Source organism: Ambystoma mexicanum, chromosome 12 (assembly GCF_040938575.1).
Source record: "Ambystoma mexicanum isolate Mex_15411 chromosome 12, UKY_AmexF1_1, whole genome shotgun sequence".
Taxonomy (NCBI): Eukaryota; Metazoa; Chordata; class Amphibia; order Caudata; family Ambystomatidae; genus Ambystoma; species Ambystoma mexicanum.
This window is the reverse complement of record NC_090936.1, coordinates 597,651,187-597,678,624: the sequence shown is the minus strand read 5'-3', so window position 1 is coordinate 597,678,624 and position 27,438 is coordinate 597,651,187. Positions and strand designations below refer to the sequence as shown.

The following is a 27,438-nucleotide window of genomic DNA, read 5'->3' as shown; positions in this document are numbered from 1 at the left end:
GAACATGCTGAAGGTTTGTTCTGGAATAGTATAGGGTACTGTTGATTCCTTTTGAGATGCAATGGCAGAGCTATGTAAAGTAGGGGTTTCTAAACTGCAGTTGGCCAAAGTAAAGGCGTATTAGCAGTACTGTTTGTTGTGTATGACCACAAGAGTGCTCAGAGTCGGGTGTATTGGCAGAGCTCTGTATATGTATCCAGTATTAGAAAAAGTACAAGTGATAGGATGTGTTTTGTTGTATTGCTTAGGCTATGGGTAAACAAGTATTGATGCGTTTCCCTCTTGTGCAGCCTCCGGTATCACAACCTGAACCCCAATTACATCCATGAGCGTCTGAAGGTGCTGGGACAGTCATTCGCACTCAGGGTGCTCCTGGTGCAAGTTGATGTGGTAAGTGGGCAGAGAATTACACATTAGACTCCCTACAATGCTGTGATTCTTTGCAGTGTGTCCAGAAGCTTAGTTCATGTTCACTTCAGGCATGGGGCCTGCTTGTCCTTTATCCTAGGGAGGTTGATACAGTGAGTACCAGTAAACTGGGTAATAAAAATATCAATTATTACAGCATTTAGAAGCTGGAGGAACCTAACATGAAGTGGTATATGAAAACTTAATGATATTATTGTGTGGCAGGCAAACACTGGTCGTGATATGTTATATAGGAGGTGTCTGACGGCAGTGAGCACTCACATCTTTGTTTTTTCCTTTAATAGAAAGATCCACACTTTGCACTGAAGGAGCTAGCAAAGATTTGTATTCTGGCGGACTGCACACTCATCCTGGCCTGGAGGTAAGGGACTTGGCAGAGAACATAGTAGATTTGTGTCCCAACCTGCAACAAATATAAATGGTTTTAGTAAACGTAGCGGCGGAATGAGAGGCAGCTTGAAGGGTGGGATATTGTGCTAGCATGTGCGTTAAGTCATCTTCAATTTTATCAAACTTTGGACAGCTCTCAATCGTAAATGTGATTCTTCACATTCTAGGAAGGTGATAATAACAACCAAAGAAATAGTGATTTGTTTTCTAATGTTTGTTAATGTACAAAACAATCAATGGAACTTGACCGATAATCATCTTATATTATGGCGTTAAGCCCCCGTTCCCAAGGGCTGGAACGGGGGGGGTAACAGTCTGGCAGTGCGAGGGCCATTAACGAGGGCTCCGGGCCGTTACCCCCCTGTTCCAGCATTTGGAACGGGGGCTTAAGGCCATTAGCACGCTGGGCTACCAAAGCCATTTAACGGGACGCCTCGACTGAAAATACGGACTAAAGATGGCTCCCATGGAAAGGGAAGGCGGGGCTCCATACGAAGCCCCTCTTCGCTTTCCATAACGGCCGTCGGGAGAAGAGCAGAAGGTGCAGCAGCGGGCGTGAGTGCCGCCGCAGCCGAAATAAGGTAAGAGGGGAATTAAACCAAATAATAAGGGGACAGAGGGTGGGGTGAAGATGGCGGCAGGGGGAGCCAGGCAATCAGGTGGGATAGAACACAGGCTTTCACCAGCCATTCAAGCCTGTGTTCCTAGCCACCTGATTGGCTGGTCCCCCCGCCCCTCCGCCATTGTACTAAAGAAAGTTTCAAATCATACTTCCATTAAATTGTGCTTGGATACTGGTCAACTTCGACTACTTTAACCGTCCCAGCCTAGTATCTTTAAGTAGATGGACACATTATCGATACAAATTTATTTCTTTGTGGAAAATATGCAAATGAGCTTATGTTTCAAATATAAACTAAAGGATCTGTTCTCAGTAACCTAATAAGAACATTGTTTGTACTTGTACACCACCCACCCCATAATGGCAACCGTAGTCCAGTTGGATTAATCACCTTTGTGCTGCATTGGAAGGCCTTTAGAAATAACAGGAGTTCAATGTTTTTTTAATTACCCGATTTTGACTTAAGATTATGACTTCAAGTAATTGATATGTGTGCCTGCGCGCGCATACTTAATAGAAATGATATATTGGTTACAGCGCAAAACTTCTAAACCGAAGAACTTTCACGAGTTATGGTTCTCAAAACAAGCTTAACTCAGCCACAACCATGCACTGCTTATAACTTCAAATTTTCAGCAAATTGACATGGAAAATATCCTTTTGACAATCCTAATGGCTCGTTTGGGATTCGTTTTTTGTTTGCCCTCAAATGGAAATTGAAACTCAACACACCTCTTATCCTGCACGAATTGTGAGTATGTGCATGTATAATAGAGATGTCGTTGTAGTGTCACGAGCAGTAAAAGAGTTATGGTTACTTTAGGAAACAGAACTGTTGGATATCTGTGATTTTGATTGTGTGCTGCACCCATATTATCCTTTCAATTAAAGGTTTTTCTGTGATATTCAATGTTTTATATTACAGTGGGTTCGTTATATAAGTACTTTGATTGCTTAGTGAATATTTGCGATTTTGTAACATACGTTAGCATACCCATTGCCTACTATACTCCGTGCCCACTTTGGCTGATGGGTGGCCATGGCTGCAGGACAGTTTGCCAAAGGCATGGCCACAGGCCATGTACCTGGTACAATGATTTGAGGCATGCCAATCCCAGTCCCGTTCTGCAGACCCATCTCTGCATCCACCTACAGCCGGGCCTGCAGACACGGCTCACAGTTTATGGGGCCCTGCATCGTGTCTGCTGACCTTGCATACATCATTTGTGGCCTATAGGCCATGCAGAGACCAAAATTGTGGGGACCTAGAGAGGTGGGTGGACTCTGCACAGACCCAGCATGGTGCCCAAGCTGGGACCACTACCCTGCACTGTTGTAGCTTGTAGGCCCAAGCTTAGCCTGTAAGTCCAGCCATGCCCTGGACACCTTCAAAACACTGTGATGAATCCTGCAGAGTCATCACTAAACCCCAGCCTAAACTCTCCTTCCATGTGGCCAGGAGAAGGAAACCTCTACCTGATCCTAACCCTGGGGGTGGTATCAGGTGGGAGGATCACATAGGAGGAGAAAGCAGTCAGGGGAAAGTGGTGACTCTGTTAGGAGAGACGCAGTATTCATCCTCTTCCGAGGATGAGATTTCCCTAATGCCCAAATATCTAATGGCATGTGGTCACTGAAAGACTCCCTCTCCCAGAATAAACCAAAGTACCAAGCATGAAGACCCTTTTTATACACATGAAAATAGTGCAAAGGGGATCAGGAAGTTAGGATTTCAACTTCTAGTAGTTATGATTCTACCTTATGTCTAGATCTACGATCCAAGAGAAAAACATCAACCCCTTTAAAACCCTCCCTTAAGTATAAATCCTCTCAATCACCCAATCAGACTGGATTAAATAATGAAAGAACAAACAAGAACATTGTGGACTCCAGGTGCCATGGTGCTCTTGGTGTGGGACGAGGAGGAGGGGGTCCACAGTTGGTAAACTGCTGTGAGGGGTCTAATTGTTGTAGTGACCAACACCTGAGTGGGACCTTTAAACATTTAAGTGCCTTTCAAGTGCGTGCGAAGAAGAAGCAGCAGGGTGAAGCAGAAGCTGAGGTTGCTGTTCTGGCGACAGCGGGACGCTGTGTAGAAGATGAGGCAGAGGTTGGGACTCCTTGGCTATGCAGAGGACGCACAGTGGGAAGCGGCATTGAAGCAAGCCACGCCGTGAGAGAGAAGCTCTCTACACGCTGTGAACTGCTCCGATATTGGAAGTACACCAGAGAGTACACAGAGCTGCCTAGGCTCCATTGAAGGTCAGCGCGAGTGGCAGACGACCGACAGGAGCTGTCGGAAGCAGGAGAGGTCCCAAAGAGCGAAGCAGCACTACTGGCGAGTCAGAAGGAGACACCAAGGCATACCAGTGAGTTGACCTGAAGCAGGTGACCCAGAGCCCCACGAAGGAGACCAGTAGGTATTAATTACTGTTTTGCATACTGAACAATTGAATGAAGGCAAACTTGATGTAACTATCCTAAAGGGGGATTCTGAATAGGGGAACATTATAACCCTCATTGCCAGAGCCAAAAAAAAGTGATAAAAAGGCAACTGGGGTGCAACTCTCCTATTAAGGGATTCCAAATAGGGGAACATTGCAACCTGCATTGCCAAAGCCAGAAGAAAGTGATAATAAAGCGAAGTGGACACAACTCTCCTAAGGAGGGATTTCAAATAGAGGGACATTGTAATCCACATTGCCAAAGCTTAAGAAAAGAGAAATGCAGACCAACCGGGTGCAACTCTCCTAAGAAAGAATGTGCAAGGGGAGAGAATTATAACCCACATTGTCAGCAGCCAAAAGTTGCACAGCTAGAAATCAAAGGCCACAGGAGCAAAGCCCTCCTTTTAAACGGGATCAAGGGGTAGATAACTGTAACCTGCATTGCCTGGGGCAAACATACCAACAAGAGAATCATTATCCTTTTTTGTCAAATATCCATTTGGAAGAAGATGTAAGCTAATTGTATTAGAAGTCAAAAGACTGACCAGAGAACCAGTTGTTGGTTCCAATCTCCTCATTGATGAGTCTAGTATGGAGCGTTTGGAACAAACCTTACCACAGAGTACCAATTGTAGTAGTAGGAGTTTTATTCTGGCAGGCGAGTAAACCAGGAAAGGGAGCAATTGTAGTTAGTCCTGGCAGGTGAGTAGACCAGGAAGAAGAGATTCGAAGTACTGTGATTGTAGTAAAGGGCTGTGGTGGAAAAGAAATGTTGACTCCATCAGTTTGTTTTTTTCAGTCAATCATAAAACTTTATTTTGCCGTCAAGCCTTAAATGTTTGTACAACACAATAAAACAAACATATTCATCATAAACATTTAAATTGAAAGATAAGAGCAAAAGGAGCTAAGAACCCAGTTGTGATGCATATTAGGTTAATTCTTGACACAGCAACAGCTCTATATGTATCGGAATTAGCCCATTAACGTTTCGCTACACCTTACGCTTTTGGAGTCTGGGCCAATGAGAATCACCTGACAGGCTCTTCCCCAATGGGGCAGCAATGTCACCTGAAATCACGGGTCACGAGGGCTCTCTTTCTGGGGGGTAAACAATAAGTTCAATCATACAATTCACAGGAGGTTGGCATCTCTGATTGAAACTCAATACATTCTCCGCCAGAACTCGATCCCCAAAGTCAATCCTTATGGAGTCATGAGCATTTCTCTCTTGTGAAAATATTCTGGTGCAGGCTGCAATCTTCTCACAGGGCACAGATATACATCCCCTCACTACCCTTAGCCAACAAAGGCATTTATTGTGAAGTACATCCCTAGGTTCAGAGCAGTTTGGGGCTAATTTTGGAACTCTGTGCAGATATATTGTCCCTGCTGACTTAAATGTGGAACTTCTACTAATTTTGGGGAAAGGTGGAAAAGGGGCACAGCTCGGGCCAGATTTTGACCTATTAGGTCGATTGTTTACCCTGAGTGTAGTTTGTTTCTTCAAGCTAGTGGATGGCCTCAAAGGAGAAGGAGCAGAATGTTGAATTTCCTTACTAGACACACTTCCAATTTAGTCAGTCTCGGGGCATGTTCCTTTGGCCTCTTGAGGGGCCGGGAAATTGGTACTATTTTTAATCTCATTTGTGAATCCCTTCACACCGTCACTAGTAGTGCTGTAATTGACACTAATTTGAGGCGGTGCCTCTCTAGGTTTCACCAGCTTTTTCCAGAACCTTAATGTCTCCCTCTTGGGTCAGTGTTGGCTCCCCCATACTCTCTCCTTTCCCAACCACATCAAGCAGGGGCAGAATGAATTTCTTTAATACCAATAGTTCCACTAACACAGTATTACAATTCCACAGACTGCACACACTTTTTTTTATTATTCTTAAGTTGTTTTAATCAAGTAAACTTGATTTTTCAACAAATACAATTATAAATAATTTCAAAATTCTTTCAACATCTATAAAATTAAAAAAATATACAATTATCAAGAGAAGAAAGAAAAAGAAAAAAAATCATTAACATATCCAAATAGTTGATAACTACAAAACAGAAAAAAGATATAATGTACATAACAATTTGAAAACAATAATAATGATTCCTAAACAATAAGGTCAAAATTCAATTCAAATTAGAATTCTTCGTTCATGATCGCAAATATGAATAGAATAATCAGCCGCCCTGGTTCATACAGAGATATGCTTATTCACAATTGACTTTGGTTTGGTCTCTTAATCAGGAGTTTCAAACTATAAAGGAAGTTCAAAATAGCATATCTAATTGACTGTCTGTTAGAATGATACAACAGCTCCCACAGTCTACCACTAGTCGTTATGACATGATCCCGTAGTAGGGGTTTAAAGTATACAATTCTCTGCATGAGTAGTGACGGACAATCCGAACAAAGATGTTTCTATTGCAGATTTACCGAACCTACATGGCAGCTCATTGACAGATTAATTTACGTTTGTATAATATTTCATGCGTTGGCCAAATATTCAAACGGTATCGCAGGAAATCATCTCGCAATCGTGAATTAGGGAAAATCATCAGATATTTTTCAATTGTGCCATAACGTTTTATGTTAAAGGGAGTATCGATAAATGTGCAGTATTTTTTGCACGCAGTTCTTGTTTTCATCCAATCATACTCCCATAAACGCATCTTGGCTTTGTTTGGGTTCTCTAATAGTAATGATATTGATATCCCTATTTCACTGATGATTTCCTGCACACACTTAGCTCTCTGGCCCCCTCATCAGGCAGTTTTTAAATAATTTCATCCTTGACTCGCTGGGAGATACCACTTACAAGGCGACTCAGAAGGGGGGGGGTATTAGATCGAATAAACCCCTATCCATCAGGGCACCACTACTTGCCCTTGTAGAGATGACCTGCATTTCCTGTGTCTCTATCCACAAAATGTCGTGCGTGCAATTAACTTCGCCTGTCATCAGCTCACTAGAGAGGTTTTATGAGCAGACAGAAGACATTTTTTAGGAGTGGGGGACAACCTGACCATCCATCGTGTGTATCACTAAGTCCCTCCCCCACACTTGATGCAATTCCTGCATGGCCAGAAGTGACCTGTGGATAATCGGACTGATTGGGGGGATGCAGCAACATAATGGGTGTTAGCCATCATAGGGGCAGCGCAAGCAGAAGACCGGGTGTTAGTCAGAAATATCTCCAAGTGGCATACTCAAATGTGGTTCAGTGATACTTTGTGTCAATGTATTGCAGAATCGTAAGTTACTAGAATTGGGATTTGGCCTTTTGTCATGCCCCTTTTCGCACATAGAACCCACATTAACAGTCTGTATTTATGCTGGCTCCGAGCATTCAGAGTTTTTTTCTTTTTTTCATAAATCTTTTTTATTGTTTCATCAACACAGAAACAAACATCAGAACGAGAATTACCCCGTCATCCACTTTTCTTGCAACTGTACTTCCCAAACAAGGACTGTGATTCATTCAATTATGCATTCCATGTTAAAGAATAGTGTTTAGGACCACCCATGTGGCCGTGGTATAGGTTACCCACATTTAATCAGCTTCCCTCTTCCCACTTGCCCCAGATTTTCATGGCCTTGTCAGGACAGCCACGTGCGGTATAGATCCGGTGTTCCACTGTAGCACATATGTCCTTGTCCGCAGCCCATTGAGCCAGGGCTGGGCTATCTGGTGAGCCCCATTTCTGCGTGAAATTCCGATTTATTAAGCCAAATGCAGCGAAGAGAAACACTTTCTCCCATCGGGCAGTGAATTCCTCCCCCGGGATACCCAGTAACACCATTTTAGGTTCCAAGGGGACTGTTTTCCCCATGACTTCAGAAAGTTGTTTGCAGCATTGCCGCCAAAAGATCTGGATGTGTATGAAGGTGCCCTCCTCCCCCCGACACCGTAGGCAGTTCGGATTTGGGGCACGATTCCATTTGTACAATGCCACCCTAGGGTAATATATCCTGTGCAGGATTTTCAATTGTATCACACGGAGCCTAGAACTGATTGCAATTTCCCTTGGGTGCATCAGAACCAGTATCCAGTCTTCAGGGGCGATACTGCCCACGTCACTTTCCCATTTTGATTTTAGATTGGTTAATTCTGGGGTGGCAAAGGACGTGATTGCGGAGTATAGGGTAGATGTGACTTTGGCGGGGATGTGCTCCGTCCAGAGGTTGCGCTCCAGGGGGGAGTCCTGGGGCACATCCGCAAGTGAGGGAAGGTGCCCATATAGTGCATGGAGCATTTGCGTATAGTGATATCGCTCCGTGTCCGGAAGCTTAAAAGAAGTCTGTAGTGTTTCAAAAGGAGCAATTTTACCCTCAACCCGAATGTCCCCAACCAGTGCAATCTGAGCCTCGGTCCATTTAGGCATTTTCGGCAATTTGTCCAGTTCTAAGAGGTTGGAATTGTTCCATAGGTGCTGCACCTGTGTTACTTTCCCTACCAATCCGACACATTTATGTGCTCTCTTCCATATTTCAGCTATGTGTGCTGTCATCGTCTGCAGGGGGAGGGGAGGTTTGGAAGGGGTTGAAGAAGCCATTCCCTCTGTAATCCCAGCCATAGCGTTTTGATATGAGGCAGTTCTCCATCCCCGTGGAATACATCATTTACTACAACCAGTTGGCTGGCCCAACAATACGTTTGTAGTCGCGGGAGCCCCATTCCTCCCTCCCACACCAACCTCTGTAATGTGTTGAGGGCAATGCGGGGGCAGCCCTCTCCCCACAACAGCGCCCTCAAACCCCCTTCTATTTGTTGAAATTCTGCATCCGGAACCAGGAGTGGGGCGTTTTGTAATATGTAAAGGAAACGTGAGAGTGCCAACATCTTAAAGAGCGCTGCCCTGCCCAGTAGCGTCAGGGGGAGGGACATCCAGTGGCAGACATCGTTAATGAATCGGGTGCAGGTTTTCAGGGACGTAATTCACAATGTCTTGTGAGATCAGGACACCCATATAGCGGAATCCATCACGCTGAACTCTGTATGGCCAGTTCTGTGGCACAGCATATTCACCTGCCTTAACCGGAAAGAGGACCGATTTCCCCCAATTAACCCTGAGCCCACTAAACCTTCCGAAGCGTGCTAGCATATCTGCGACCACTGGGCAGGAGTGGAGAGGGTCGCCCAAGTATAGCAAAAGGTCATCTGCATACAGGGAGAGTTTATCCTCTACTCCCCGCGGCCAACGGCACCCCTTCCATGTGGTGACTTGACAAAGCCAGAGCACCAGGGGCTCCATTGCCAGGGCGAACAGGAACAGGAACGGGGACATGGGGAAATCCCTGGCGTGTGCCCCTCCCCAACGGAAAGGATCTTGAGTGCCAACCATTGACCCTGACTTCTGCGTGTGGGGCATTGTAAAGTAATTTCACCCAGGTAAGAAAGACCTCTCCGAAACCCATCCTACTCATGATTTCCCATAGGCTCTCCCAGATTACTGAATCAAATGCCTTCTCAAAGTCAATTGTCAGGAGGGCAAGGGGGGTGTCTAAGATTGGGGCTCGCTGTAGGAGAAGGTGAAGTCGCCGAATGTTCATGAACGTGGATTTCCCTGCCATAAAACCACACTGGTCATGGTGGATTAGCGAAGGCATAACTGCTTGTAACCTAGTAGCGAGCAGCTTTGCAAGTATTTTGGCCTCACCATTAATTAAGTATATTGGCCTATATGAGGCACATTGCTAAGGGGGCTTGCCGGGTTTCGGGATAACTATTATGGTGGCTCTCCACAGGTCCGGGGGGAGGATCCCCTGGTCTCTGCTATGGAGGAACATCTCTCGCAGGTGGGGTGCCATGGTTTCCCCATCCAACTTTTTCCAGGTTTCCACCGGGAAGCCGCTGGGGCCCGGGGTCCTCCCGGATTGCAGCTGGGCGATGGCGTCCGCAATTTCGGAGTCGGTAGGGTCACTCCCAAGTTGGACCTGCTATGCTTCTGACAGCTGGGGGATCTCGATATTGTCTAATAGGGAGGGGTCGGCCGGACCAACTTGGCTCCTCATAGATAGCTGCGTAGTAATCAAAGAATACCTCTGCTTTTTCAGAATCCCGCTGTACTAGCACATGCTGAGCATTTTTAATTTCCTTAACGTGCCTAAGTCCCTCGTCTCTTTTCTCTAGCCAGGCCAGCAGTTTGCCTGCCTTGTCTCCCTGTTCATAAACGCGTGCCTTTGCCGCTGCATGTGCATTTCTGGCATTATCTAGTGCTACGTTCCAGAGATGCTCTCTGGCTTTAATGAGAGATCAGTGTGTGTCTGGGGTGGCATGCAGTATGTAGCGAGCCTCCCAATCGTTTGCCTCTTGCTCGGCATCTTTCACTTTCAACAGTTGTGCTTTCCTTTTAGACGATGTCCAGGAGAAGACCTCTTCCCGAAGCACTGTTTTTTAGGCCTCCCATACCACTGTAGGGCCACTGGCCCTAGGGGAGTTAATTTCAAAGTATTCGGTAGATGTCCCCTGTATGTGGTCGACAAATTCTGGGAAACCAGATAGTAACTGTTCAGTCTCCATGATTTAGGGGGGGTTATGCTTGTTCGTGTTGATTTCTATTATCAGGGGGGAATGGTCAGAGATGCCCCGGGGCAGCATATCTGCCCCGGATACCCGGTATGTCTGATGGGCGGGCAGAAAAAAGTATTCTATTCTGGATAGAGAGGCGTGTGCGCCAGAGTGAAAAGAGTAACCACGCTCATAAGGATGAAGCTGCCTCCACACATCAGAGGCCCATGGCTGACTTGAACGTGGCTAGCCCAGTGGGGCTATTAAGATCCGCCCTTGTCTGTGAGTACGGTTCATGGCCGTGTCAATTACACCGTTGAAATCACCCCCAAGGACCCACAGGTCCGGTTGGTGTTGTGCATATATGGTCGTTGTGTCCTCTAAAAGCTCCTTCCCAAGCGTCGGTGGTGCATAGACAGCCAGTATACCCAGGGTTTCTGCCCCCAGTGTGCCAAGCAACACCACAAACCTCCCCCTGGGATCTTGTACCACGATGTTAGCGTGAGGGGAAGACGCTTGTGGATGAGGATCAGGATCCCCCGGGAGCCTGTGGTAAATCCGGCGTGTAACGCCGGCCGGTAGTTTGTTTTCTGAAAAAGAGTGCAATCCTTGCCCACCAAGTGTGTCTCAGTGAGTAGGACCATGTCCGGGGAGTGCCTGTTCAAAAATTGGAGGACTAGGCATCACTTGATCCCATCCTGTTGACATTCCATGTTCGAATCTTAAGGGTCTGTGGGCATCAAAGGGTCATGGGTGGGAGCAATATATGTTTACGGAACCTCTGCACAATGTGGGTATAGCTTCCATGATGTCTTGTCATATCTAAGTAAATGAGTGCATGGGGAGTAGTGATCGAACTCACAACGAATAACCGTATAACCAACTCAACAATAATCCCCCCCACCCCATAGTCCGCTCCAACTCGAAGCATCTGTCGCCCTAACAATCCCAGTTAACCGAACAGCCGCAACCGCAGCAATCGCCACGAGCGTGGCACACCACCAGCTTGCACTCAAAGGACCTGGATTGTGCCAGTTGTCGGATCCAAGCCCTCAACCGGTGAAAATTGTGTCAAATAAGCATCAAATAAGCAAAAAAGAAAAGGGGGGAGAAGAGAGAGAGGGGGTGAAAGGAGAGAAGGAGAAGTGAAAAGAGAACAATTGAAAGAGAAAACCGATAAGGGGGGGTGTTAAATAATCACCAACTTCTGCGGCTCGTGCCGCCGTTGTAGTTGCATGGCAAAGTCAACTGGGTGATCGAGGGGGGCAGGACCCAGAGGTCAACAGTGTCCCTCAGAATGGTTCTTCATGGATTCCTGTATCTCCTTCATCCAGGTTAGTGCCCGTCTGGGTCTATTGCCCGTAGTGGGCCAGCTTGTTCATGTGGATCCGGGAGCCTCTCAGGAGGAGGACGGTCTGGCTGGGGACGGAGCCTCCCCCCTCGTCCCTTCGGGGACTCATTCCAGTCGCCCTTCATGTGGGTTTCAGCCCATCTCCAGGCTTCTTGGGGATCATTGAAGTGTACCGTAGTCCCCTTATGGTAGATTTTAAGCTGTGCCGGGAACAATAGCCTGCATTTCACATTCAGGATGAATAATTGCTTTTTCAGTGGGACAAAGGACTGACGTGTGCATTGCACCTCACGGGTGTAGTCGTGGGGGAGGGAAGGCAATCCGGGAGCCATTGTGGGTTATAGTTCCTTTCTTGCGAGCCAACTGGAGAAGCGTGTCTCTGTCCTGGTAATTAAGTAACTTGGCAATTACTGTCCTAGGTGGTGCCACAGGGACGGGTCTACCCGACGGCATCCGGTGCGCCCTTCCCACAGAGAAGTATTTGGAGAAGGAGTTGGGCGCAAACAAGTCTGTTAACCATTGCTCCAAGAAAAGCTCTATACTTAGACTTTCCGCTCCCTCCGGGAGCCCGAGGATACGCACGTTGTTGTGACGTGACCTGCCCTCCCCCTCATCGATTCTGGCCTCCGCGCACTTGAGAGTTGTTGATTGAGACCTCCTAATACTGTCTTCAACGTTTAAAATGCACTTTTCCACCTCTCCCATGCGAGAGGTAAGTTTCTGCAGATTGTGACGGAGAAAGGAGACCTCCGCCGCAAAGCCGTTCATTTTCATTTCCATAGAGGAGTTGGCTATGGCTGCCATTATGTCCCTCAGTGAGAGGGCATGCTCTAGGGTGGGGGTCCGGAGCTTGTCGATTGGTCTGTCGGTAGAGGAGTGCTGGAGACTGCGTATTGGTCCATTCTGCTCTGTGTGGACAATTTTTTAAGCTTGCCCTTTCCCATATTGCGAGACTAGGGGTTGTGCCGTCTTTCGCTCGTCGTTTGTTTGTTTGTTTGTTTGTTTGTTTATTTGGTATAGCGCAGAACCAAACCCGAAGGGGTAGCTGGGCGCAAACAGTACAAGATTACTTAAGAACTTAGTTACAGGAGGAATACAATTTAAGCAGTTCACAATTAGATCAGGAAAAGTGCAGTTTATACAGTTCACATTAGATCAAAGGTAAGTGTACAAAGAACGCAGAAAGGAAAGAAAAATGCAGAACTACGGTTCAGTCTAGTTGATCGGATGTCATTCAGCTGGTTGCAGACGTCTAGTGTCTATATGGGAGGGGGGAGGTCAAGCTAAGTGTCATTGGCACGAATCCAAGTGAGGACTTTTCGCCTGAAACTAGAGTAAGGTTGGTCCATTCTGAGATCCAAAGGGAGTTTGTTCCAAGTTTGCGCAGCTATGATTGGGAAACTAGAGCCGCCGGCTGTACTCTTTTTGTATCTAGGCATCACTAAGGTGAAGGCGTTAGTCAGTCTAGTGGGACGGTTTGAGGTTCTCTTGTGGATTCTGTTGGCCAGATAAGGGGGGGCAATGTTATTAAGACATTTGGATGTGAGGGAAAGTATTTTGAGGGTGATCCTATCTTTGATATTTAGCCAATGGATATTTTTCCTATAGGTGGAGATGTGGGCTCTGTTAGGAATATTTAAAGCTACTCTGATAGCGTTATTTTGGAGAGTTTGTAGTTTGTCAAGGATATACTTGTTAGAACCTGCATAGAGGACATTGCAGTAATCCAGCTTGGATATGATGAGAGCATTGGCTAATGTGATGCAGCTAGTCTCAGTTAGAAATGGTCTGCATGCTCGGATCAATTTGCAAGTATATGCAGTGGAGGATGCTAGAGAGTTCGTTTGTTTTTTGAAGGTGAGCGATGAGTCAAGATAAACCCGTGGGTTTTGACTGCAGGCATCACTTTGATGACGTTATTGTCGATGTTAAATGAGGCATAGTTAGGGTTATGTTTTTTGATGGCCAACGCTGAGCCAAGGATCAGTAGCTCAGTCTTGTCGTCGTTCAGGCAGAGGCCATGGGATGCCATCCAAGCCTGAATGAGGAGATATATCTTATTTACTAAGGCCGTGTCTTCCAAGAAGTTACCCGAAAGGGGGATTAGAATCTGAGTGTCATCTGCGTAATTAGTGTAGACAACACCCAGTCTGTCTAACTTATCAAACAGGGGCTTAGTAAAGATGTTATACATCGTCGGAGAAACACATGATCCTTGGGGAACACCGCATGAAACTTGTATGGGATCAGCGGCTGCTGAGAGGAAAAGACTCTCATTGTCCGGTTTGCAAGGAAGGATTGTACCCAGGTTACGGCATCACTTGAGAAATGAGCGGCCAAGCTTAGGTGATTGCATAAGACTGCATGATCTACCAAGTCGAAGGCCGCAGATAGGTCAAGGAGGAGTAGCATAGCTGATTTACCATTGTCCTTCAACTCGTCAATTTGGGTCTTGAGGTCAATCAAGGCTGTTTCAGTACCATGAAGGGGACGGAAGCCAGATTGCCGTGATCCTAGTAAATTGTTAGTTTCTAAGTAGTCCTGGATTTGCAGGTATGCTACTCTGTCTATGATTTTAAGTAGGAAAGGGACGGTAGTGATGGGTCTGTAGTTAGTTGGTATAGCAGGGTCAAGTGTTTGTTTTTTTAGCAAGGGAAGCACCCAGGATTGTTTGAGGTTGTTAGGTACTAGATTAGACTTAAAGGATGCATTAATGAGTTTCGAAATGAAGGGTGCTAGGTCTCGAGCTGCATCTTTTATAATTTGGGCCGGACAGTTGTCTCCTTTACAGTTGGAGGGTTTTAGAGATAGTATGATTTTTTCTGTCTCCAATATGGATATTTTTCTGAAGCTCAATGGGTGAGGGGTGTTAGATTGGTTTGGGAGGAGCTGAGGTTGCAGTATGGGTTCTGTTGGCAGGAGCAAGGAAGCTTTTTTGTTAGCAATTTTGGATTGGAGCAAGCTAATTTTACCCGCCAGGGCATTTTGTATATTAGTGCACCAGGGCTTATTTTTAGGAATGTTGTCAGGTGGGGTTATGGGTGTTTCCATTTCACGGAGGATGGAAAATAGCTCCTTAGTGTCTGATTTGGCTTTAGAGATTCTATCATTGAAGGTATTTCTTTTAGTACTTATGATTTCCTTTTTATACTGTTTGGCGAGGGTGGCTAATTGAGTTTTGTTCTCCTCAGTGGGTGAGTGTTGCCAGATTGACTGCAACTTTCTTTTTTGGATTCTAAGGTCTTTCAGGTGTGGCGTGAACCAGTTGTTAAGGTGACAGAGTTGTTTGCTTTTGCGCAGCTTGGTTGGGGCAATCGAGTCAAGTGCCTTGAACATTGAACTGTTGTAAGCTTCTACAAGCGACGTGGGGTCTGTGATGTTGTCCAAGCTATTAAGAGTAGGGAGAAGGTGGGGTAGGAGTTGTTCTGATGTGATGTCTTTTTTACTTCTGGTGGGGAGTGGCGGGGCCATGAGTATAGGTTTAGGTCGGATAAGGTCTAGTGAGGCATTGAATACAATTAAGTGGTGGTCGGTCCAGGATTGTGGTATTATGTTGGTAATGCTGATGTTACAGTTCCGATCAGCAACCCAGTCTAGGGTTCTACCTTTGGCATGAGTAGGGGAGGAGACTTTTTGAGTTAGGGCGTAGTCATTCAGGAGTGAGGCGACATATAGGGCATGTTTGTCGTTGCTGTCATTAAAGCCCAGGTTAAAGTCTCCCAGTAATAGTATTTGAGCGTGGTCTTTAGTATTGTTAGTTATGATGCTGGTTAGGTCGTCTTCAAAGGTTCCTAATGGTCCAGGTGGTCTGTAGATAACATGCAAGGTGAGAGTCCGGTTACAAGAGAGGTGCAATTTGGCAGTAAGGAGTTCACAAGATGGGAATATCAGGGTAGTAGCTAGTTTGATAGGTAAAGTGGCTTTATGAATGATGGCTAGGCCACCACCTTTAGTGTTAGGTCTATCGACTCTTAGTAGTTGGTAGCCGTCAGGTATAGCTAGCATGATGGCAGGGCCAGCCGCATCATGGAGCCATGTTTCGGTTATGACTAGTAGGTCTAAGTTTTCATTAGTTAGGGTGTCCGAGATCTCAGTAGCATGGGCGACCATGGATCTTGCATTAATGAGAGATCCAATTATTGATAAGGTACTAGTTGGTTGAGTCGAGGGAGGTTGTTTATTTTTAGTGGGGGCATCTCTTTGTGACGGTGGCTGGTTAGTAGTTATAGGAGCAGGGCGGGGGGTGGTAGGTTTGGGGTATTGCGAACGTTTGTTTGCTAGATTGATATAGCCTCTGTGATTGTGGTAGGAAGATGGTTCATGAAGACAGGACAGTCTTGCCCTCAGTCTCATGTTTCTGTCCTTAGCAGGGTGTGAGTCCGCGGATGCAAATGCCATGGTGGTAAGGAGGCTCAGAGCAATGTGTAAGGATTGGTAATGGGTGATTTTCATTCTGGTTGTGGGCAGGGATGAGTGGGTGGGCAAGTCCAAGTTCAAACTATGGGCGTGGACTAGGTTGTATGCAAAGGCATGTAGCTAGTGGTTCGGCGCCAGAGAGGTCTAAGCAGTCTGTAGAGAGACCTGTAAATTGGCAGTTAGGTGAACTAGGCGAGTACCAGTAGGCTAGGTTCTATGTGGGCAAAGCGGTGGCAAACTAGGCAAGTGTAGAAGGCTAGCTAGGTAGTGTGTCACCTGAGTGTGTCAGGGCAACTAGAAGCACATTGAAGTATATAAAGTGGCTAGGGCAGTGTTATACCTAATGACAACCATGGGGCAGGGGCACAGGTCAGGGCACAAATCAGGTGAGGTGCTATCTGCAGCAGCACAGATTAAGGCAAAGGTCAATTGTGGTCTATTGGTAACCATAGGGCACAACACAAATTGAGGCACAAATCAGGTGAGGTCTGATGGCGACCATAGGGCACAGCATAGATTAAGGCACAGATCAATTGTGGTCTATTGGCGACCATAAGGCACAACACAAATTGAGGCACAAATCAGATGAGGTCTGATGGCGACCATAGGGCACAGCACAGATTAAGGCACAGGTCAATTGTGGTCTATTGGCGACCATAAGGCACAACACAAATTGAGGCACAAATCAAGTTGGGTCTGATGGCGACCATAGGGCACAGCACAGATTAAGGCACAGATCGGGCAGGGTCTAATGGCGACCCTAGGTGCAGTACATTGTAAATGTGGTGGAGTTTGAGACCAAGGTGAGACAAAAGTCTAAGTTAGGTAGCGCCAAGGTTCTGGTGGGCCACTTAGGCCAGTGGAGACGTAAGGCAGCAGCAGTGACTAAATTTGACTAGAATAAATGGCACAGGAGTAGACCACGCACACATGGGTTAGGAGACGTTGAGTGGCGAGTGCACTACAAATGCATAAGGGAGATGCCAGTGTTTTAGGCGTCCATCTAGCATTCAGGATGGAAGGGCCAAAGAATTCTGTGACACTCAGCGTGACTGGTCTGCAGCTTTGTCCTATGTCTGGTGGCTGCGCTCCCTTGTTCCCGGGCCATCTCGTCCTTGTGAGTCGTCTCTCCGTAGCTCGGTTGACCTGTGTTTGCGGTATCCCCGAGATCCTGAGGCTACCCAACGGCGGCAACTAGCCCCCAGCATACCTGGCTTTGGCGGGGCCTAATCCCGGGGGCGCTTTATGGCCGACAGGCAGTTCGACTCTGGTTGTAAGTTTGCAGGGCGTGTTGCTCCTGTTCAGGGATAGCCCTGTTTGTGATGCAGGTTTGTGAGCTGGTTCGTGAGCCGCTTTGTGGCTATAGACTGCCTCTATAGACTGCCTCATCCAATTTGACCTCATGACCAGTGGTGGAGTTGGGGCACAGACGTGTGTTACCGCGTATTCCTGCCTATATTGGGTGTCCAGTTAAAGTTTCGAAAATAAAGGATCGAATGACCTTTTATTCGAAAGTCAAAGGGTCGAAAAAAAAAGGTTCGAATTTTTTAATTTTTTAATTTATTTATATATTTTTTTGTTTGGTTTGGTAAAAAAAAGTTTTTTTAATAAAGAAAACGGGGGTTTGGAGGGATCCTCACCCATAAATAAATAAATTTTGAACCTTTTTTTCGACCCTTGACTGTCGAATAAAAGGCATTCGAACCTTTTGATTTCGATACTTTAACCTAGAACCCCTATATTGTATGGTGGGCCCTTGATATTGGTGCGTTGCAGTGGTGTCCTCTCTATGAAAATGGTGCCACTGTGCTTACTCTGGGTTTTTAGGTGCTCTCAACTGATGGGGTCACGACATGCAGTTGCAATGCAACTGGTAGAGGAGATCAATGGGTCCTAGGGCATATCTTCTGGTGTCACCTTCTATGCAGTGCCCGATTCTAGTGCAGGTTGCCTCATACACTTAGTGGTCACACAGCATCGGGATTACCCCGTTCCCCACCACCGGCGCACGGCGCCAGGCACACAGCTCTGTACCTCACAGATGGCATTGCAGTGGGCCCTTCGCTATGCGATTACCACCAGGTGCAGTGGTTGTGTACTACTAGTACCCCTTTACTATATTCGCAGGGCGTTGCATAGGGCAGGGATGCTCATGTCTGCAATTATGTCTATGGCAGGCTCCCCGACCCTTTGGCCGGGTCCTCAGTTATAGGGGAGCCACTGGGCAGTCAATCTTGGGTGGGCCGCAGTTGGCCCCTGTGCAGGCTTGGTAGGGTTACAAACGTTGTTCCTCACCCGTGTGTATGGTGGCACAGCCCTCTTACCGTTGTCGTGTCATTCCCGGTAGGGAGTCCTGAATGTCTGTCGGTGCGGTGGTGCACCGCTGGAATGATTCCGCTCCGACTTTTCAGGAGTCCCAAAGGGCACTCGTATGGGGTGATCCAGACAATCCCCAGGTGACCACGATTGCTGCGGCCCAAGCCGTGCGGCATGTGTGTGTCCTTGTGGTCTTCGTATGGAGTTGTACTCAGTGGCCGAGTGCCCTCAACGTGGTGCACCCTTGATTCACCGATGTTCCAAACCGTCCCAGGGGGGGCAATCTCCATCAGGTCTTTGATGCGCTCGCTCCCCCCTGCACCAAGGTTCCGAGGCAATGGCAGCGGCACAGCCTCAGGGCGTACTCACAGGGCTGTGTGTACGGTGTCCTCAAGTGAAGGTGTTGTCTCCACAGACAGGTATTCTGTGTCCCATCCAAACCAGCCGATGCAGGGGGACCAGGGGATGTCCCTGGCGGTCCGGGACTCCGAGGCCTGGATCGAGTTGGGGAAGTCTGTCACAGCTCCAGCAGCAGCCGTCGCCGCTCAGGCTGTGCCGTCACTGACAGTATGGCACACACGAGGGGTCAGGCATCATGGGCAGCATGCTTCCCTCTTAGTGCCCGTTTCGGTGTCCACAAGTCCCCCTGGTTCCTCACTGCAGCTGTGCCTCACGATCCCAACCTCCTGGCCTCTGCAAGTGGGGGTTCCTGCGGATAGTAGTACTCCCAAGTTCGGAACTCGCCAAGCCCGTTTCGCTGATCTGCATGGTCTGCTGGCAATCCGTTCACATGGAGCCGGGTGGTGCTTGTGTATCACCAAATGCTAGTCTTCCCCACGGGGCTCCAGCAACAGCTGTATAGTACTTTTCCCCAGCCGTTGGGTCGTCTCTTATCCCAACTCCGGGTTGCAGGCGGTGGCCATTTTGCGGAGAGGTGCTGTTCTTTCGTGTCATCTCTTACACTGCAGTTTTTACAGCCGGGATAAGAACTCCAGGGTTCCTGTCGTGTCCAGCAAGGCTCCACTTGTTATTACACCGGAGGATGTATTTATGACAAATTTTGCCACAAATTACAGGATGTAGGGTAGGATGGATTCAGTGGCCACTGGAGCTTCGCAGACTCACGTCCGCTTCTCTCGGCAGTTGGCCACGCCCCCCACTCCCCCACGACCATTCAGAGTTGATAGTAAGCTCCATCTTCGGTATATTATTTTTCCATCCCCAGGAGCCAAAATAACAGGGGCACTAAATGCACCCATAAATTGGTGAATGTTACTAATAAGGGATTAAACTTCTCCAGGTGGCCTTGCTGTGTGAAGTGCTTTAGGCCGTTCGGCATACTATGTCTGCAATGATGTTAAAGGTTATAGTTTCCTTTGGACTGTGAGTTTTCTGGGTGCAGGCACAATCACACTTGCAAGAATAGATACGAAGGTGGAGTTGGCCACTGCGGCTGATCGGAGAGTGACATGTGCAAGTGATTTATCCAGTGGGCGGGAATACCTTGTCAAATGAAGTCAAAGTCGCTATGCAATGTCAGTACTTGAGACCAGGGGCGTCTTCAGAAGACCACACTTTTCCATATCAACAATCTTTTAAAAGTCACCGGATATCAGATGGTAGTGTTCCAAACTTGCAGATCAGAAGTATAAAAGCAGTAAAAAAGGGTTGACTGTACAGTATGCCGCCCAGAGTACTGCGCTCTCTAAACTCTCTCCGGGCAGTTTTACAAAACAAACAAACTCCAACAAAAATAGCAAAGGTGTTCGCTCGGGTAGAGGCAGAAAAAAGAGAGGTAAATGACCATAAACAGATGGGCTCACTCACCAGTTAACTGTCCCCGTCACCAACTCCCTGCTGGCGCTAGCGCGGGGGATTGCAGGGGATTTGAATGCATAGATGGTGGGTGGGCGGGACATCAGGTCTCAGTACGGCAGCTCCAAGGAAACAAAGTACCAAGTGGGGCTCACTGCTGGCGCTAACTCCTGTGCCCTTTTACCCCTGTGGGCTCAATTTGTTTTGAGAAAATGCTACATTTCAGAAAGTGATTGTTGAAACCATCCTGACTAAAATGTTTCCTTTGTATGAGCCATTCTGACTGAAGTTGTTCTTTATAAAGAAGTATGTTGTGCTATTAAGTGATGGGCCTTTGGAGAAAAGAACACTTGTATTTGATTTCTGAATTTATGTTTGGAGAAAAAGACTTTGTGGTTTATCAAAGAGGAGGTTGAGGAAATATTTACAATTATTTTGAATTGTGTAGAAGCCTTTGAGATGTAAAATAGGCACTGTGCCAAGTGAACGGATATATTGAATGGAAAACACTGTGTATCCTATATTCAATGGAACGTTCTTGAAACTGAGCCTTGTTCCAGATAAACCTGAATTGATCCGGTGGAAGGGAATACAGCCATGACCACAAGGATTCATGTTTATAACTTTTGAGTTTTAATTTAAATGTTATTTTGTGGAGTTTAAAACAGCCACACAATGCCTCTATAATGTTGTTGTGTATACAAGTGTGAAGGTCAGATCCTTTTTGGACATTAGGTCATTTTTCTTTAGCCTTAGTGTTTAAGGCAGGGATTTCATTTTTAGGTTAGGGAACGATCGGAGTTTGTCTCACCCCTTTTTATTTATTAAAATGGCAAATTGTGAGAAAACTGTACCTCTCTGTCCATCTTGCATTTTGGACTCCTCACACCACCCATTATCCATTGGGCATGGCCTGCTGCAGTGGCCACATGACTTGGGGCATGCCCCTTGCACCTCATCTATGCCTCTGGAACCCTGAAGCACCCATTGTAACCTCTCACTGCATGGCTTTCAGCTAAACCCCAGTCACCCCATGACACCCTTCTTGGCACCTTGACTATGGCATATCACCTCCAATACATCCATATATCCACTCGGCATAGCATGCCTAGATTCCCATTCTGCACTGTGAATGGTCTTTGGCAATTCATCAAGAAACCTTCAAGACACCCAATGGACATGGCTGCATTGGGATAACTCTTCCCCCAGCAAGGCTTTCTGCCTTGTCCCAGGCTCTTGGAAATGCCCCATTGAGCCCATTGGGTTCAGGCCTGCCACACTGGCTGCCAAGCGCAAGTCATGTACAAATTCTGTTAACCACCTCAGTCACAACATAACTCCGACAAGTACCCCCACAACACCATCACAACCACCCACCACTTAGGACCGCACCGTTTTACAACTTACCCATCCAACATTTCCCCACCATGGATACCCATGCATACCTACATATCTGACCCAGGTTATACGGATGAGTAACATTTTCTCTTTGGTATGGGGTTAGTTGAGCTTCCATATTAGAAGGGTGTGAAATCATCCTTTCTAGTCATATTCTTCTCAATTTGTTGGATACATTTAGAAAGAGGCAATCCCCATAGGTATAACCTTGTGACCTCTTCTATGCTAGTATACATGCCACAAAAGCAGACATGTACACCACTTGTGGGCAAACTTCAACTCCAGACACCACTGTATAGAAGAATGAACCAACACTACCCTGACATGACCAAGTGGTTCTGTGTGATGTTTCTGGATTTTGAAGGCTGAACACAAAAAAGGCTGATTTATTTCGGCCAATTTTGTGTGTACTTCAAAATGCAGAGATATCACATTCTGTTCTGAACCCCACATCCCCCACAAAGCTGATTCTGCCCCCATCCTCTCCCAGGCTGGTGGGATTTCTAGCAAATCGGGGGGTTTCACCCCTTCCCAGCCCAACACATTCCCCCTCTTCCAGCATCACTCCATCACACACAACCAGTTTTACCTGCTCCCTGTCCCCTTTCTTCCCCACCACAAACATTCTCCTTCCTCTCCCACACCGACACTTACACTCACAAACACACACAAACAAAATAAATCACTTGCCTCACTCCCTCACTCCCGTGTCTTCCCTCGCCTGGCAGCGTCTGTCAGGCCATGGGCACATATGTGTCCATGTCCAAATAAATAAATACAAATACAAATGACCGTTTGATTTAGAAGGACTGCTCTGAGTGGCCTTTGTGCAGTATTTCTAAATGGATTTATTTTTCTTTTGAGTACACTGACCACTAAAACTGGAGGCAAATGCCAGAAAACAGCCCACAGCAAACACAAAAACACTCTCACACAGGGCAGAACCACCCTGTGCTGGTGAGCTGTACCCCAAACCATGCCTGAACACCACCCCAATGATGAGACTATCACATTTTTTATTTATTGTGCATTTGTAAGGCACTTATACATCAAGTAATTGTGTTTCAAAGGGTGGGGACATGGGAACAAAGGGAAATAGAATATACTGATGCACAGGAAAGGGTGGTCCTACTAGGCCTTGTGAGCATTCAGAATGTGCAAGTACAGGGAGAGTGAGAGAGGTGACAGGGAGAGGGGTAAGTTCTGGGAATTCCACAGAGAGAAAGTGCAAATGAGTCAGTTGTGTGCAGCAGTAAGGGCCAGACAGAAATTCTTGGTGCAGAGTGATCACCTGCCAATAATAAGTAAATGCCTATGATAACACAAGCAAGAGGGTGCACGAAGGCAAGTGCTGGGAAGGGGTGGAAAGCTGAGGGCGCACTCGGTGGACACATAGGGCTGAGGCCACCAATCTCAGTGACTGTGGGGTAATTAGCACAGGAAGTGAGAGGGAAAAGGAGAAGGAGGAGGTGAAGAGGGAAGTCTTGAGGAGCTTCTGGAATTTGAGGAGATCATCTCAAGACTGAGAGGAAGTGGGATGGAGTTCTAGAGGAGGTAGCAAGCAGAGACAAGAGTTCTGCCACCAGCTCACTGCTTAGAAAAGAGCCTGACACGCAGAGTTGGAGCCGGTAGTGCATAAATGCCTGGAAGGAGAGTATTTGGTGAGCAAGTTGAAGATAGATGGGTCCACGGCCCCAGAAAGCTTTATGGATGATAAAGAGGGATTTGAATTTGATCCTTGCAGCAACCGGGAGCCAGTGGAGGGATTTTAGGGCTGGAGAGATGCAGTCCCTGGGCTTGAGGCAAAGGATAAGTCTCACTGCCCTATTCTGGACAAGCTGGAGGTGGCAAAGAGAGGAAGAGGGTAGATTAAGAAAAAGGCTGTTGCAATAGTCCAACCTAGAGAGTACCAGGGCTCTAGAGACTATGAGCTTCTGGGGAAAAGTGAGGAAAGGAACGATACCTCTAAGGAGGTAGAGTTGGAAATTGGCCTTCTTGACAAGGTCCAAGATGTGAGGGAGGAAAGAGAGAGAGGAGTTCAAGATGACTCTGAGGTCTCTGGCTTTATATGCAGGAGAAGGGGGAGAGCCCATAGAGGGTGGCTAGAGTGAAATGAGGACAGAGGGAGTGGGAGTCCCAATGGGAAGGATCTCAGTCTTGCTGGCATTGAGGCAGAGATCGAGGCACACCAGGAGTGGATAGCGGACAAGGCAGCCAGGGATGGAGGAGGAAGTGGGGAGAGCATCAGCAGAAAGTTTGAACAAAAGTTGGTTGTCATCTACATAGCACTGGAAGTCAGGGGAAAAAGTGGAGATAAGGTGAGCAAGTGGCGCGAGATAGACGTTAAAGAGCCAGGGTGAAAGGTTAGAGCCGTGGGGAACCCCACAGGTGGAGATAGAGGTGTGAGAGGAGAAAGAGCCCAAGATGACCTGGGAGGGAAGATCAGTGAGGAAGGAGGTTAGCCAGTCCAGTGCCCGCTCCGAGGTGCCAAGGGTATCATGGAGCTATTTTATGTGAATGGAGTCGTTGACTGTATAGAGTGCAGAGGAAAGATTAAGTAGAATGAGAAAAGCAGGAGAGTTGGTGTCAAGCGATGCAAGCAGTTCTTCATGGGTTTTCCAGTTTCTGAGCCTCTGCTTGCTTGGAAACCAAATTGATGGTCATGAAGGCAACCAACAAGCTCAGTATGCTGAGCCAGTTGGGGTAAGGCCAGCTTCTCCAAGAGTTTCCCAAAGAAGGGAGTGATGGAGGTGGGACGGTAATTGGCCGGACATGAGGGGTCCACTGATGTTTTTTTCAGGAGGGGGTGAACAAGCGAGTACTTGAGGGAAGAGGGGAAAGACCTGGTAGCAAGAGAGTCGTTGCAGAAATCGGCAAGTGCAGGGGCAAGGGAGCCAATGTTGTTCTTAATAGTTCTGGAAGGACAGGGGGGGGATACCTGTTTGGAGGAGACCTTCATAGAGCGGACAACCCTAGTGAACTTGTCGGTGAGATGGGGGGAGAAGGAGGAGAGCGGAGCTGTGGGAGGATGAGAGGCCAGAGGTGGCAGGGGGATGGGCAGAGGGTGAAGAGAACGTGAGGGAGAGAATGTTCACGGTGTCCTCAGTTTTTCCAGTTAAGTCGGTGGCCAGTGCAGTGCTGAGGGCCTGAGATGGAAGAGGTGAGTTTGAGACTGCAGAAGGATTGGCTAGTTCTTTGTAGATTGTAAAGAGTTCAGTCGTGTTGTTGGAAGTTCCAGAGACACAGGCCTGGATGTGGGCCCTCTTCTTAGAGTGAATGGTAAGTCGATATTGCCTTTGGAGAAGGCGACAGGCCAGTTTGTCAGAGGATGAGTCTGTGGTCAGCCACTTCCTTTCTGCTGCTCTGCATTTGCGCTATAGCTCTGCTAGATCAGAGTCATACCAAGTGTTATGCTTGGTGGCATGTTTAAGGTGGATCCTCATGACTGGGGCAAGAATATCGAGAGTGTTAGTGATGGAGAGATGGAGGTTGCTGAGAGCAGAGTCCGAGGTAGAGTCTGCAGAGGGGGGAGAGGGTGGGATGAAGGGGGATGCGAAGGCAGCAACTGGTACTAGTTTCATCGGCCGAATGTCGGTGAACGAGGTTGGCAGACCTTGGGGAGGTGCAGTCAGAGGGTTGAGAGGGCCCAGATGGGATGAGAGGAGGGAGTGGTCTGACCAGGAGAGAGGGGTGGCAAGAAGGGTGGAGAGCAGAAGATCTGTCTGGATAAAGGCATCAAGGGTGTGTCTAGCCGAGTGGGTAGGACCAGAGGGGAGAATGGAGAGGGACAGCGAGGTGCCGAGGTCACAGAAGAGAGTGGACACCCTGCATGAGGAGTCGAGATAGATGTTGAAGTCAGCCAGGAAGATGTCAGAAGAGAGGAGGGAAAATCAGCCCATTCAGAGAGGAACAGGGTGATGGAGCCAGGTGGCCTAGAGCTAGTCGGATATGTTAACTAAGTGGTTAGTCACCATTGCGCTGGGGGAGGTGAACGTCCAACACCAGAAAAAGAAGAGTCATCAAAATAATACCATATCTTGATATAGTTAATATGGTCTTGCACAAAGACTTGTACTTTATTAGGTAGTTTGATTGAAAAATTAAAACAATATAGCTTTAACTAATGACTTGCGGACAGACATGGCCGATAAAAAGACCCACCAGCTTGAGTGAGGGCACAGGGCTATTACTGATTATGTCTGCCCCCCAAAGTGATAACCCTAATAGCACCCTATGGCTTCTGCCTAGGGTTGCCAATAGTGTTTGTCTTTTTAAGGAAAAACAAGCCCGGTATGTTGGATGTGAACAATTTCACTTAAAAAATGCAAACTTAAAATAGCCATTGGAGTTGAGGCTGCACCGAAGCTGGAAGACTTTGGCTGCATGTAATCGTGGGATGGGACAGGGCACATTAGAGGTGCAGGAGTGGAATTTGGATAGTCGGCATGGTCAAGCCCATCCAGGCTGTAAAGCCAAATACAATCAGTGCGTCACCCTAGCACCTTGAATGCTACTAATCATTTGCCGTGAAATACCAATCTTCGGGATTGCTGCACATGGATTGTGTTTATAAGTTTTATTTTAATTTGATCATGACTAGCTCGAGAGACCCACTAGCTGATTGGTTAGAGCCTGGACACGGACAGGGTTCAGGTTTCAGTAAGTTCAATCAAAAATGGTATGATTTAGAAATGTTGGCCCTAATATAAAAAAAATATATTAACATTATATCACCCATATGCAAACCAACCAAGGGCGATCTGCTCAGCTCCATAGGGCAGGGTTGCCAAATGATTAGTAGCATTCAGGGTTTTAGGAAGAAGCACTGATTGTATTCGGCTTTACAGACTGGATGGTCTACACCATGCTGGCCTGTGAAGCTAAGCAGGATAAACCTTGGTTGGTTTTTGGTTGGGAGACATGAGACCCGCACTGGTGTTGTGACAATGTGCATAAGCTTCTAATGATATCAGCTTTCGGGGCGGTCTTATGATTTATGCCACAAGGGCACTTGAAAATCAAAGGTAAGATGCATAGAAAACATTTTTTGGATCGATCAAAATATGCTAAAACATTCATGCCCTATCCATTGAACCAATAAAATTTCTGAGCGGACTTCCCCTTTAGGATGACCGCTCTTCGAGACACTGATGAGAAACCATGCAACACGAATTTGAAACGCTGGTATGTTTTTGGTACCACCTTTTTCCCTTGTCACTTTTTTTCCATAATGGTTTCTTTCATAAGACCACAGGGCATACGTTATTTTATGTATAATGACCGACTGGTTATATGAACCACCTTGTTTTGTTTGTGCTGGAGAGGATTTGGGGAGAGGGGGGTAAATTTATTATTAATCCTGAAGCAGACTAAAACGGTGGTTGAAATGATAGATTATACTTATTTTCTTTAACAGACGTTTACATGGCAGAGCCACTCTTAACACTTAACTATACATGCACAATGAGACAAAAAGATAACATTTTTCAGTTATTTTAAATGGTGGTGAAAGAAATGCAAAATTAATCAAGTGAGTTTATACAGCAGCGGGACTCCACACCTGCCCATGTGCATGGTGGGAGCATATACCTGTGACAATGCAGTTCCTGATGGTGCAGTTGCTCTTTTCCTTTCTAAATTACATTCCTAACTGACAAACAGGCTTTCTTTACGAAAATCTTGGCGGGATGCAACGGCATAATTAGGCTTTAATTTGTTGCGAATGGATAGCTTTTATTTCAC

The 27,438-nt window shown here is 46.9% G+C and overlaps 1 protein-coding gene across 1 annotated transcript in view; it reads left to right on the top strand.

The window, feature by feature from the left end:
- ERCC1 (ERCC excision repair 1, endonuclease non-catalytic subunit) overlaps positions 1-27,438 on the top strand; it is a 333,113-nt gene that overhangs the window by 246,560 nt on the left and 59,115 nt on the right. Inside the window, exons 6-7 of the mRNA XM_069628983.1 lie at positions 291-390; positions 714-790. Of these exons, the coding sequence (XP_069485084.1) occupies positions 291-390; positions 714-790 (177 nt within the window). The remainder of the gene's footprint in view (positions 1-290; positions 391-713; positions 791-27,438) is intronic.